Source organism: Arthroderma uncinatum, assembly GCF_011692745.1.
Source record: "Arthroderma uncinatum strain CBS 119779 chromosome Unknown scaffold2, whole genome shotgun sequence".
NCBI lineage: Eukaryota > Fungi > Ascomycota > Eurotiomycetes > Onygenales > Arthrodermataceae > Arthroderma > Arthroderma uncinatum.
In genome coordinates, this window is record NW_022983864.1 from 170,335 (window position 1) to 183,172 (window position 12,838).

Below are 12,838 nucleotides of genomic sequence, written 5' to 3' on the forward strand. Positions count from 1 at the left end.
ACAGAGAAAACTACTTTCTATACCACATGCGTGTTGTGCGCTGATTCTTGATCTTCTTCTGCAATTGCAGGATTCCGTACAAGAACGCCTCTGCCGTCGGGGGGCATCCAGGCACATACACATCAACAGGAAGCAACCTGTCCACACCCCTAACCACGCTATAGCTATAGTGATAATATCCTCCACCATTCGCACAGCTACCTATACTAATCACCCACTTCGGATCCGGCATCTGGTCATACAGCAATCTAATAGCTGGGCCCATCTTGTTTGTCACTGTTCCTGAGACAATAAGCACATCCGCCTGGCGCGGCGAAGCACGGTATATGATGCCCATGCGGTCAAGATCATAACGCGGCATTGAGACGGCCATCATTTCCACGCCACAGCATGCCAGGCCGAAGGTTAGAGGCCACAGGGATCCCTGACGAGCCCAGTTGGCAATTTGGTCGAATTTGGTCCTATACACATCAGTCTGTGTGCATTTATCAGGCGGCAGAGAGGCATCTGAGCGTACATGATATGTCGAAAGGCCGTAGGCTCTTCACCCTGGCTGGGCAGCGTAACCTCCATCCGTTTGGGACGGGTCGTCATGGCCGTGGAACTGTTGTTTTTCATGCGCCTATCGATGAATGTGGGCGGCGTTGCAGCGGCTGTGGATATGGGGGCTCTCCCTCCTATGCTGACGGGTGCCAGAGACACACACTGAGGATGAAAGACATGGATACGATTCCCGGTATATCGGCAGAGGGCTAGATATCAGAACATCTCGGCAAGAAATTGTTAGTAAATGGCATAAAATGGCCAAACTGGCTCCCGCGCAAAGGGGCCGATGGGGTTCAAATCCAACGAAAAGTAGTACCAGCCTTTTACTCTCACCGTATGAGCCATGTTTATAGATCTAGTCATCGTCAGCAGGTGCTAAAAGGGAATACCGGCAACCAAAGTGACTATCCAACGAGGGGAAAAAGAAAGAAAACACCTCCAGAAACTGTTTCTCTACAGAACAGGATTCAGGGAATGGAAACTACGTCGATTTAATGCGTCTCGCAACCATTACTAGATATAGTAATATTAGCGTATTCACGGCATATCGGGAGATGTCGGAACCGACATGCATAGAAATGATCGGTTTCCAGAAGGAAATTGATGTATAGTCACCGGTCACGCTGTAGATGCTCCTCCGTAAATCATTACGTCTATTTAGTCGCTCCAGACGTGGTTGTTATACGATGTTTATTGCTCGTGGAATCACCGATCCACCGATGAAGTACGCGGAGGACCGTCTTGGCAGGAACTGGAGAGACCATCGACGATGAAGGCATTACATATCACGGAGACATTAGGTAACGAGTTAGAAATTATCATATTATTATTAGAACGCCGCTTGGTTCTTTAAAGAAAGAAAGGAAAAAAAAAAAAATCTAAGTTTAAAGATATATACTGCCGCCTATTATTATAACTATTATTTGTCTTCGAACTCTTCATCGTCTTTTTTCTTCTCCTTCCAGAGGAGGAAACATATGGTCACAGCTGCTTTAATCGCAGTAGCTAGCCACAGTGAGGCAGACAAGCCACTCACTTTCGACAAGCCACCAGAAAGCATGGCACCGGAAAACGCAGCCAGCAACGTCAAAAGCCGTCGAGTGCGGATGTCGCTCATCTTCCACCGCGGTAGGAAAGTAAACAGCTTTTTGTCCATAAGTAAGTCACACAGAACGGTCGTCAGGACTATGGTAGGTAACTCATCGATACCGAGCAAGCGCGATGTGACTATCTGACCGGCAGCTTGGAAGGCCAGGATGGCGATAGGCAAGATCTGGATCCAGTGAACCTCCCCCATGGGGACATCAGCACTTGAGCCCACGACTCCAGTCTGTACGAGAATGCTGGCAGCAAGGATAGCGCAGGTCTGAACCGCAAACGACGAGACAAGGGTTGATCTTCGGAGTGGACGGAGGAATCGAGAGGTATAGTTGAAGAAGAGGACCCCCAGGGAAAAGGTGGCGATGGCAACCAGAGACTTGGCCCATCTGTTCGGTGGGTAACGCGGTTGACCCGAGGCTCCGAGAGCGAGGAAGACGACGTTTCCTACGTTGAGCGGTCAGAGGCATAGATCTTGACAACAGTATGTAGGGGAGGGAACTTACCTGTCTGCATATTTGCAAAGCTGCCCCAGGCACTGAAGGCTGCACTGTCGATAACCCCCGAGATGAACGCACAGATTATCAAGAGTACTTCAGCGCCAGACGGGTTGATCTCCCGCTTCAGATACTGGATTATGCCTCCCTCTGAAGGTTCCGTATTCTCATCAACGTCATCCAGGTAGCCAGCTACCATTGTCATAGACGAGTTTCCAGACGGGATCGGGCCAGGACGGGCCCTCGTGGGAGGAGACCGCAGAGCTTGCTCAATGTCATAGTCTCTTCCTCCCTTTAGCTTGGCCGAGGCGGTGATGGGCTCTGGGAGTCGGACAGAGGTATCAAACCTCACGGACGGCTCGAAGGACATCTTCGACATCTTTGACATCTTTTTGCTGGTGGTAGGCAGAGAAGAAGGGTATCTGAGGGATGCTTCTCTTTGACCGGTGGAAGATTCGGAAGCAGCTTGTCAGTCTGTGGCGGCCCATGGTATATATTCCTCTAAGAAGATCCTCCCTTAGCTGAGACACCAGGGTCATGCTCTTATACATGTTCGAGCCAGCAAGACCGGAAGAGATGATCATGGTTGAAGACGAAGAAAAAGCATACGAAGAAGAAACAAGCTCCTTCCTCGCCCCGGCTGATAGATCTGAAACCCGCTACTCCTTGAAGCGGAAAGAACCAGGAGGAGGAGGAGGAGCCTGTGGAGCAAAACAACGGACCAGCTAAACTAGCCCCTTGGTGAGCCAAATAATGCTTAACTTGTAGCTACGTGGTTGAGAGAGCTATACCTTGAGGTCCTGGAGTCTCATCATACCAGGGCTTCCTGGCTGTGGCGGAGCAGGCTGATAGTATCAGAACCGATGATCAAGGCTCGCGACGGCACAAGGGACATGCGGCAGCTCGCCGAAGCCGTTCTCCCACAGAATAGGATGGGATGTTTCATTCGGACGAGGATCGTGAGGATCGCGAGAACCGCGAGCGATAAGAGCTGACGAAAGGGTATATCAGATTAAGGTTAGAGTTCATCTTGGCTCCCGAACCCATAAAATCCAGCTCAAGCTCCGGCAAGTGAAAAGGCTTCGCTGATACGAGTCAGACCTGACACGGAGTTGGTTTTCAACGCCTAAGACCTGACCGACGAAATCGCAGCCCAACTGATAAGCCGATCAGCATCCGCCAAGCGCTAGGCGAGAATGCGTATGCGAGCAGAACGCCACCACAGTTCGTTTAAGACGCCTAGCCTCTCGCAGCGTGGGTTGAGCGCGTGGATCGGAGAAAACGCGACAGGTTTGGTGGCTGAGATTGGGCGAGAGCCAGGAACGAGCGAGAGGAACCCAAGACTCTGGAACAGATCCGTATTCTCTAGACCACGTTAGCTTGAGATTCGTCCTGGCGGTGTGACCGCATCCCTATCTAGATGCGAGCGCGATAACAGTAATTTTGTTGAGATGCCAATGAGAGCGCTTCCGGGCCTCAAGGAAGCCAAGGGCCAAGCAGACGTAGAGGGCGGTGGGAGGGAGGTCCCGGAGTCCCCTCCGCTACATGTTGCACAGAGGGATCCATGGCGCTTCCTCCATAGCGGGTGACCTGGTCGGGAGCCATAAATAGCAGTTGTTTATGGGATTGGAATCGGAGGAATGCCAACGGATGACAGGCGAATTCGCGTCATGCATGCGGCTGCCACGAGCTGTAGATGTAAGCTGGGAATAGTATCACGATTCAATATAGCCAAGAATAAGGAAGGGAAAAGATCGGATCGTATACACAGCAACAGTAACGATCATTAATCATAACAATATATACACCATAGGAAGGGGCTCTAAGGGAATACGGCGGCATCTCAGGACGAAGGCTCTATAATGGTCAGCTTACTACTGCCATCCACACCCCCCTAATCGCTGTCGCTGCTGTCAGAGGACGAGGACCCGGAACCATGGCCTCTCTTCTTTTCCTTCTTGTGTTTTTTGTCCTTCTTGTGGTGCTTGTCACCCTTGTGCTTCTTCTTATGGCTGTTTTAATGGCAGGCATTGTCAGCATCCCAGCGATATTCTATACCGGATGAAGTGGAGAATGATGGGAAATTGCATTGAGTCAACAAAGGAGATGGCTTACTCCTTAATAGCATGTCCGGCGACGTTAGCTCCCACAGCACCGATAACAGCGCCACCGATGGTGCCCAACGCCCCTCCGCCAAGCTTGTTGCCCATGAACCCACCTCCTGCCGCCCCGATCAACGCCGTTCCCAGTCCTCTCTCACCATCAGGACCTCCTGGACCTCCTGGACCACCTGGACCACCTGGTCCCTGAGGGTATGCAGACGCCCCTTGCATGCCGCCATGTTGTGGTGGAGCACCACCGTAGTACGCGTTACTCTCACCGTGATACGGCTGCTGGCCCGTGGGAGGGAACCCGCCACCATACTGCGGTTGATCTCTGTTATCAGAGTGCTGAGGAGCGCCATATTGCTGCTATAGATGGTATATTATTAGCTGTTTTATATGTAGTATCATCTTGCCGCGAGGATGTCTTACCTGGTGCTGGGGAGCTTGGTCGTAGTAGCCACCTTGCTGGGGAGCACCGTAAGGCTGGCCCCCGTATGGCTGCTGGTGCTGTTGGTGCTGTTGGTACTGGTCCTGGCCTTGGTTATACTGACCTTGCTGCTGTCCGTAGTTGTCATAGCCGCCCTGCTGAGGGGGCCCTCCGCCGTAGTATCCAGACATGATGGGTATAGAAAAGGACGTGAGAGGAAGTACTCTAGTTAGCTAGAAGAGCCGTAGATATCAAAGGGAGTTATATCAAGATATGGAGAGGAAGAGGGAGATGAAGCTGTACAGGAGAAGACGTGAGGTCGTGAAGTAGTTCTTATGTTGGCTTCACCCGAGATCCCGTGACCCCGCCCTTGGTATGGCGGGGTCACGCGCTAGACTTCTTCTAGAACTCACGTGGAGACATGGGCTTGGCATGGTGCCAAGCTTTTTCAGCCGCACTTTCTTTTCTTGATAAACTATTGTCATTTTGCATTCATAGATACTCGGCACGGAATACAAGAAAAGAAGAAGACGAAGGAGAGTACGAAGGAGACAGAAACATTCAGTCATTGAAGTAGGCTAAGCCAACAAAGAAAACAGACAAGGCTTCGACATATTAACCCAGTTGGGAAAAGAATTGGATTATAAGCGGGAGCCAGCATCCCAGCCAAAGTATCAGCATCGTACTCCGTATTCCTCGACCTCACCAAATTCCCCGATCCGGTATAGCGTTCCTGATCGGGCAAGGCGTCTCCTATTAGCGCATGACAGTATAGACAGCTCTCCTCGCCGCTTTAGCCACCTCGTCCAGCTCCAGCCTCGCGCTGCCACGTATCACGCCTTGGCCCTGCCTCCTCGTCTACCAGTTATATCGTCGCACTTCGTCACGTTCTGCTGCTAGGCTAGGATTACAAGAAATTAAATGCTGTATTTGCGGCGTCGCCCTCCTTTCCCCTCCTCATCCGCGAATTATATCTGAGTATAAAAGGTCACGTGCTGCACTAAGCTAGAAGTAGAAGAAATTTAATGCCGCATCATGGTGCTGTCTTCCCTCAGCCTTCGCATCTGAATTATACTGCATAGGTTCGACACTTCGTTGCAGCAAGGCTCTCCCATCTCATCCATTCGAGACCCTGTTTATTTATAGGACTTCCCCTCAGAGAGGCGCAGGCGGCACGGGCCAGGGGCGCGTTCTATTTTCTACAGGTTAGCCGCCCTCATGATGGCCTACAGCAGGTGGCAAGGCGAGTTGGGTGCCGCACTTTCAGGAATAGGAAAATCGGTCCCTAGCACTAACGAGAATGCGTTTAGTAAGTTCTCGTCTATATAGTAATACAGAGACTTTCACCGCTGTATGAAGCAATTATTACCATGTATTTTAACGTTCTTCTGTCCTTCCGCTTATGTAACCAAGTACTTAATGCCAACCTTGATAGGATCTTTGCTGTGCAGGACCAACACTGAAGCACCACGTGATTTTTACATTACTGCAGGTGGGTACCTAGGTAGTAGCCTGGTACTTCTGTAAATTGGAGCTGGTAGGGTAAACACCTAATTTTTCCACGTGATCAACTAGACTATCTAAGTTCCAAGTCCTTAAGTAGCGCCTATCTATTGAGATACCTTTCACGATTCAATCTTAACCCACTTCTACGCACAATTTCGCACTTGCTCACTGTGAGGCCTAACCCGAATATGCTGGTTAGGCAAAACCATTCTAGAAAAATATACCCTAGCTTCCTAGCCCCTTTCAGCTCTACCAAGCCGAGCCTTATCGGCTACTAAGATGCATTTTGTGCTCGATATCATGTGCTATGCCTTGGTCCTCTAAACTTGGCCCGCTCGCTAGTATGTTACAATTGCCCATGCAAGCCTTCCTTCCCGCTATGTACGTTGTTTGGGGTCTTAAAGGGACCATGGTCGCCCGTGCTCCGCGCCCAGAGACTCACTCGAGTTGCCGTGGGTCGATATCTCTTCGCTAAGTAGATGGGTATCAACTGAAGTTCCATGACTTGGAGGCTCCGTTCTCTGTCTCTTCATTTGAGGCGCTTTATGTTGCTCCATTTCAGAAAGGCTCGTTGGGTGCTCGGCCGGTGTCTTGCTATAAGCCCCAGCATGCACCACTTCAAGCCCTGGTCTGGTGGAAATAGCTTTATCATCGGGTCTGCCTCCAAATATCTCGCCGTGGACCCTCCTGATATGCTGTTGAAGTTCCAATTCGGTAAAGCGTTCGTCACACTGGCTGCATTCAACCAACCGGCCATGTACTCTATAAATGTGTTGATCCATCGTCATTTTGGTAGAGAGGGTCCTGTCACATCGGTTGCATTCGAATATCTTCTTGTCGTGGCTCTGTACGATATGATCCCGACGCTTTCTTTTGGTAGAGAAGCTCTTCTCGCATTGGCTGCATCCGTATATGTTCCAGCCGTGGACTGATTCAATATGCCGCCGAAGCTCCGTTCTACTATAACGTTTATCACACTGGCTGCATTTGACCTTCTCGCCGTGGACCCTATCGATATGCTGCTGACGCGCCTTTATGTTAGAGAAGATCTTATCACATGTGCTGCATTCATATATCTTCCTGCCGTGAACTGTTTCAATATGCCTTTCAAGTCCCTCTTTAGGAACGCGTTTATCACACTGGCTGTATTTGATTTTCTCGCCGTGGACCCTTTTAAGATGCCCTTTAAGCCCCTCTTCGGTAAGGTATGTATCACACTGGCTGCATCTGAACTTCTCGCCATGGATCCTTTTCATATGCCCTTCAAGTCTCCTTTTGGTAATATGTTTTTCACACTGGCTGCATTTGATCTTCTCGCCGTGGTTCTTCTTAATATACCCTATAAGCCCTTCTTTAGTAACGTGTTAATTCCACTGGCCGCATTTAGCCTTCATGCTATGGGTGCTAGAACCTTCTTTGCTTGGAAAGATGTTGGTACCTATTAACGAACTTGAAAGATCTAAGATTTGATTCTTCATGATTACCAGAAGCCAAACTGGTACTCCGGAGGTTGGACCTTATTTGAAAAGAGGGAGAAAGAAAGACTTGGGTTTGGAGAGCTGGAGGGTAGGGTCTTGATTAATGGAATGTCGCTCATTATAAAGGGGGAGCCACGCACTATAGCCATGCTTTATTACTGCCGTCTACATTACAGCTAGCGGGTTAACCACAAGCTAGTATTGGAATAAAAAACGGATAGCTATAATTAATGGCTGTTTAATTACTAACTGACAAAAGGATAATGGAATGTGCATCTGCTGTTCGATCACTGCAACCCCTGATGTAGCTTATAAGACTATAAGTGAAGGGTCATATTAAGAACATACGGCCTATTTTTACAGCCTCTGACGCTTCTCCATCACGCCCTCTTGACTAATGCCTGGCCTCTTCTTCCCTCGCAAACTATCCTGCTCAACCTCTCCTAAACTCGCGAGGTTCCTCGACCCCCGTAGGCTCATTTTCTCATTCGGGGGGTATTGGGGCGGTAGCTGGATATTTTCTTTTCCACATCCTCGATTACACCCGCGGCAGCATCTCCCTTGCCTGCATCGTAAAGGTATCGTAGCGGGCCCTTCCCATACTCCTAGGCTTTGCAGATCATCCGACTCCTCAGATCTTATCTCCATAATAGGGTCGAAGACGCCGAGGGTGATCTCGAGGAGACGCTTAATCACATCCTCTTCCACATTTTTGTATAATGGCGATGACTGGGCGAGAGATACAATATCTTTAGCGCGTATTTGAGGCCGGAGGCGTTCTAATACCTTTGGCGCGGCAATATAACACCCCAATCCAGCACAAAGTATTATAAGCTTCTGTGTCGCAGTGAATCTTGTGCTCCTCCGGCCCATAATCTGTTCTTCTCCAGTTTCTAGAATCCTCTTGATCCCGGTGACCAGCTCTGTGTATTGTTCCTCTATATCAGTAGCACTAAAATAACAGTGCTTGAACAGCAGAAGGTTTTGGCAGTAACCAGATACAAATAAAGCATCCAAGGTCTCATGGTCCTCAAGTTCTGCAGCCCACTCATCCTTCTCCCAGAGCTGTATTTCCTCGAGGTTTCGGCGCTGAGACCTCATGTCCTGTCTCATATCCTGCGTATTCACTACAGTGTAAAGGATAGCGGCGCAAATAAGGTATATATGGCTGGGTTCGGGTTTAAACTAGTATTTAGTAAGTATAATAAACAAAGGTGGGGAGGGTAAGTTCTTACCATGACTGAATCCGTGGTACCCGGGGAAATTGGGTCGGTGTAGGGATATGGGTCGTCATCGACTACCGTAGACGTCTCAGAGAATTCCTCGTTGACAGGTAGAAGATCACCTGATAGGGACTGAATTCGCTGGTGTAGTGAATCTTGTAGGTATTCTAGATTGTTGTGTATGGCTAGCCAATGGACTGTATCTTGAGCCTTCCCAAGTGACTTTATGATTTTGTCTGCCTATCCAATCTGAGCGGCGATTGAATTTTGATGAGGGCACTCTGACTGGCGTAAGACCTCTGGGTTTTTATCGCATAGATACTCTATACGGAGCCATAACTTGTGTAAGTCTACCCTCAAAATATAGATTGATCCTTCCGAGTGCGCGTTAAAATTTGCCTTCGCGTTGACAAGGCCGTCTCTTATCGTTTCGAAGAAATCTTTGCTCACTCTCTCGTGCAATTTCTGGCGATCCTGAAGGGCCTCACTTATCATATTCCGCGCCGCAAGCCGTTTGTATTCAGCATAGACACCCTGTTTATCAGATTTATCCGCATTGGCAGCAGCATCTAGAAAGTCGCCTTTGTTGTCGCGGATGAAGCGGCTATCCACGGGGAGAGAGTTGGGTATATCCGGCTTCACTGGGCTTGCCACAAGGCAATATTTATTGCCCCAGAATATATGGCAGTCCTTGATTGCACGAAGCTCCTTAATGGTGGCAAGGGTTGCAGATATATCTGATTTTTGCAGGTTGATGCAGTAGATCTTGAAACAAGTTGCCATTGCTGTGAAGAGGTATACCAAATTGGAGCCAGAAAAAATAATGGTACATTTCGGACTATCTCCCTGGGGAGGATGACCTTTTATAACCTGTTCTTCCACCAAAAACGACTATAGGATACACACTCCTGAGCCTAACCTTGTCGAAGCAAACGCGACATTGATTTGCCTTGTGGGGCATTTAGGTAGGCTTATCAATGACAAGGTAGGGGGCAGGGTCACATGGCTCTTGTAACATTTTTTGACTTAAAGCGTTTCGGCATCAATTCTGATACGGCAAGGCAATTGGTTTACCTATAATGGTATACTCCCATGACTCCCACGTACCGAAACGACAAATATCACGTGAGAAATGGAGCTGGATAGCCACTTTAGCTACGTCATGCACCAATAAAAGACTATTGTAATAGTTTAATTACCCCGCCATGAGATATAAAGGAAATGGAGGGGAAAAAAATAGAACCAGAATCAAACCCTTAGGTCTTCAACAATGGCAGAAGCTCTTCCAACTGAACATACCCTCCCAGACTCGGAGGATGAATGTAACAAACTGGGAAAATGGCTTTGTGAATCTACCACAAAGTTTGAACCTAAGCACGGGATAAACGAGTGCGTTGACGAGAGTCTTAACAATAAAATTAAGCCACTTTTTCGCAAATTGGTCTGTTAGTACAGCCCCTTTCTTTATATTTCGGTTTACTAACCTCTTCAGGGCTTCGAAGAGAATCCAGACTATCGGGTATTTCATATGAGCGATAAAATTCATCTACGGCTCCCAGAAGATCGCTACCCTTACGATGCTATTGCTCTCGGCGGACAAAAATTATCAAATGCAACAATTTCATACGCAGAAACTAGCGCGAAAGTTCAAGTGAAAATTGGAACATTTATTCGAGTGACAAGACACGCCTACTTTACATCGGATTGGTATTGTTTAGTGATCCCAAAATCTGGCCTTAAGGAGTGATTTCGGGCCAAGGATAGTTGCATGTATGCTCATTAAGCCAAGCGTACTCGACCGTGTTGAATATACCCCCCCAGGGATATTCGATTGTGGAAGAGAGGTTTTTGTCGGAAAGGTTTATATTCCTATGGTTGTCTTAAAACAGTTAGCAGAAACGCGTTTATATATTTATTTTGGGATGTAAACTTACTCTTATCATGTTCCGTTGCTTCAGGAAACTGATCTGGCCTACTATCAGGAAGTATCGGCCCACCAGGATCATCTCCAGTCATTTCCTCCGGCATATCAATCTCGACGATCCGGTCAGAGTGCCCTTCAGGGTAAGGTATGAGAACGCTACTGGTGGAAGAGGTATCGCCTATACAACACATCAGCTTGATCCCTGTGCCATGACCAGCGAGTTCATTACCTCCCCCCCCTCCATTCAATCTCCTACGCTGCGAGATTTGGTGTCCATTACTATTCTCTACTGGGTAGGGCCGCTTGTTCGTTTCGTTCGCGCGGGGTTGCCCTACAGCCATGTCGTCAGAGGCACCCGGGTGCTGGGGGTATATAGTAGGGTTGCTAGCTGCCTGGTTACTCTGCAGCGATAGGCTGAAGGAGTCGGCAGGTAGTACATCATCGTGTGTACATCTTGGAGCTGGCGTTGGCCAGGAACTATGGCCACCTTGGTAATCGAGGTTACCTTCGCCTCCGGTATTACTAACATTATCAATGTGGGAACGAGTCGTTTTGTCTTGCGCATTGAGAGGGTGACCCTGTGTCAATAGGTCCCGAATGTTCATAGGGGGTGTTCTATCGAAGGTTCCGCCGCCCATCGCGGTCATCGGATCACACGCTAGAATGGGCGAAACTATCTCAGATCCAGCGTTCTCGGAACTAGCATCCTCAGGACCAGCGTTCTCGGGACCAGCGTTCTCGGGACCAGCGTTCTTTTTGGGAACAACATCTAATGATTAGCTGTTAGGCTGTTAGGTCGATTAATTGATTCCTAGACTTATTCTTACCTCGGGCGAAGTCACTCCTCAGATCTGCAAACCATGGCGATAGAGCCTCGATTCGATCGATTATTAAAGGATCTGGTGCAACCTCATCTGGTGCAAACTCATCGGGTGTATCCTTAACGGGTTCCTTCTCGGAGAGTATCAAATTAATAACATCGGGGTATAGATCGAGGGTCAGCAACCGAAACTTCTTAAAAACGAATATTAGAATAGCGAGCGTTCCTTCAAAGATGTCCTTTTCAGTCTTCCTTTGGAATAGTTTCGCGAAGGTCATCTTGTATATACCCGCTTTTATCCCCCTACTGACCACATCTTCAAACTCAGGATGCTTTATTCTTGCATAACGAATCATCTTCCCATTTTTCTTAGGCGCCTTTGAAAGTAGGGAGCAGATAACATCTACCCTGGCGGGAACAATCTTTTCTTCCCTCTCCCAATCGCAGAAACCTGAGGCATGTGAGAGCTGAGAGAGTCCCATAAGGACTATCTCCAGCTCGCTGGGAGATCTATTACCGTCAACCGCCGTTAAGTATTGTATGGTTGGGTCGATGGCCGGCCTCCCTTTCTCCTCGAGCAAAATCGAAGCTAGGATCGGGTACTTCTTCGAAAGAAGCTCAAGCTTTGTCAAACCGCCTCTCACTAGATCGAGGAACTCATAGTTATCTCTTGGTGGTTGTTTTGGGAGTTTTGGGTTCTCTGTAATCGTCGAACCCTCTACAGGCGGTAGTGAGCTAGGGATGGCGACGGGCGAACTCGAAGGCACCAAGGAGGAATTGCAGGAATGGCCCACGGAGCCGCTATCTGATGATGCTAGAGGAAAAGATGGAGACCTGTCCACACCTTCCGTTGAGGTTGCTGAATCGACATCAGTATTTGGGTTCTCTTCGTTATCAATAGAGTTAACAACTGCCTTAACAGATTTCCAGGCATCCGAGTCGCGACAGGCATAGAGTGTTGCGCGAGAAGTATTAGCAATAATTTCTAGAGCACGTTGCAGCTCGAGGGGAAGCGTAGAGTGAGGCATCGCTAGATCTTGTTTTTCATTGTAAGAGAGAGGAAAGAGGAAAACTGAGCTGGGTGTCCAGACCTGGTGGATATCCATGTGCCACATGTGATCTTGCTAGCGTCCCCGAAGGAGGCGGGGAAGGCTTTGGCCAACCAGGAGCCCGTCAATATTGACTCCCACCGTCCAGCTCCTAGCTTGTCAGCG

General features: G+C 48.7%; 5 protein-coding genes across 5 annotated transcripts; all 5 read right to left on the reverse strand.

Moving 5' to 3' along the window:
• Nucleotides 1-10: 10 nt before the first annotated feature.
• GIQ15_01994 (uncharacterized protein) lies at nt 11-618 on the reverse strand (the record flags this gene model as incomplete). Its single annotated transcript, XM_033549411.1, has 3 exons — nt 11-158; nt 219-461; nt 518-618. The coding sequence occupies 3 exons, from the start codon at nt 616-618 to the stop codon at nt 11-13; spliced, it is 492 nt and encodes a 163-aa protein (XP_033406572.1).
• Nucleotides 619-1,465: 847 nt separating this feature from the next.
• Nucleotides 1,466-2,529, reverse strand: GIQ15_01995 (uncharacterized protein; the record flags this gene model as incomplete). The annotated part of the gene is made up of 2 exons (XM_033549412.1): nt 1,466-2,091; nt 2,151-2,529. The coding sequence occupies 2 exons, from the start codon at nt 2,527-2,529 to the stop codon at nt 1,466-1,468; spliced, it is 1,005 nt and encodes a 334-aa protein (XP_033406573.1).
• Nucleotides 2,530-4,035: 1,506 nt separating this feature from the next.
• On the reverse strand, nt 4,036-4,864 carry GIQ15_01996 (uncharacterized protein; the record flags this gene model as incomplete). The annotated part of the gene is made up of 3 exons (XM_033549413.1): nt 4,036-4,153; nt 4,257-4,612; nt 4,676-4,864. 3 exons carry the CDS (start codon nt 4,862-4,864, stop codon nt 4,036-4,038), a joined length of 663 nt encoding a protein of 220 aa, XP_033406574.1.
• Nucleotides 4,865-8,014: 3,150 nt separating this feature from the next.
• GIQ15_01997 (uncharacterized protein) lies at nt 8,015-9,663 on the reverse strand (the record flags this gene model as incomplete). The annotated part of the gene is made up of 3 exons (XM_033549414.1): nt 8,015-8,842; nt 8,893-9,012; nt 9,235-9,663. The coding sequence occupies 3 exons, from the start codon at nt 9,661-9,663 to the stop codon at nt 8,015-8,017; spliced, it is 1,377 nt and encodes a 458-aa protein (XP_033406575.1).
• Nucleotides 9,664-10,616: 953 nt separating this feature from the next.
• On the reverse strand, nt 10,617-12,739 carry GIQ15_01998 (uncharacterized protein; the record flags this gene model as incomplete). Its single annotated transcript, XM_033549415.1, has 4 exons — nt 10,617-10,759; nt 10,815-10,982; nt 11,034-11,573; nt 11,632-12,739. The coding sequence occupies 4 exons, from the start codon at nt 12,737-12,739 to the stop codon at nt 10,617-10,619; spliced, it is 1,959 nt and encodes a 652-aa protein (XP_033406576.1).
• Between the last annotated feature and the right edge of the window lie 99 nt (nt 12,740-12,838).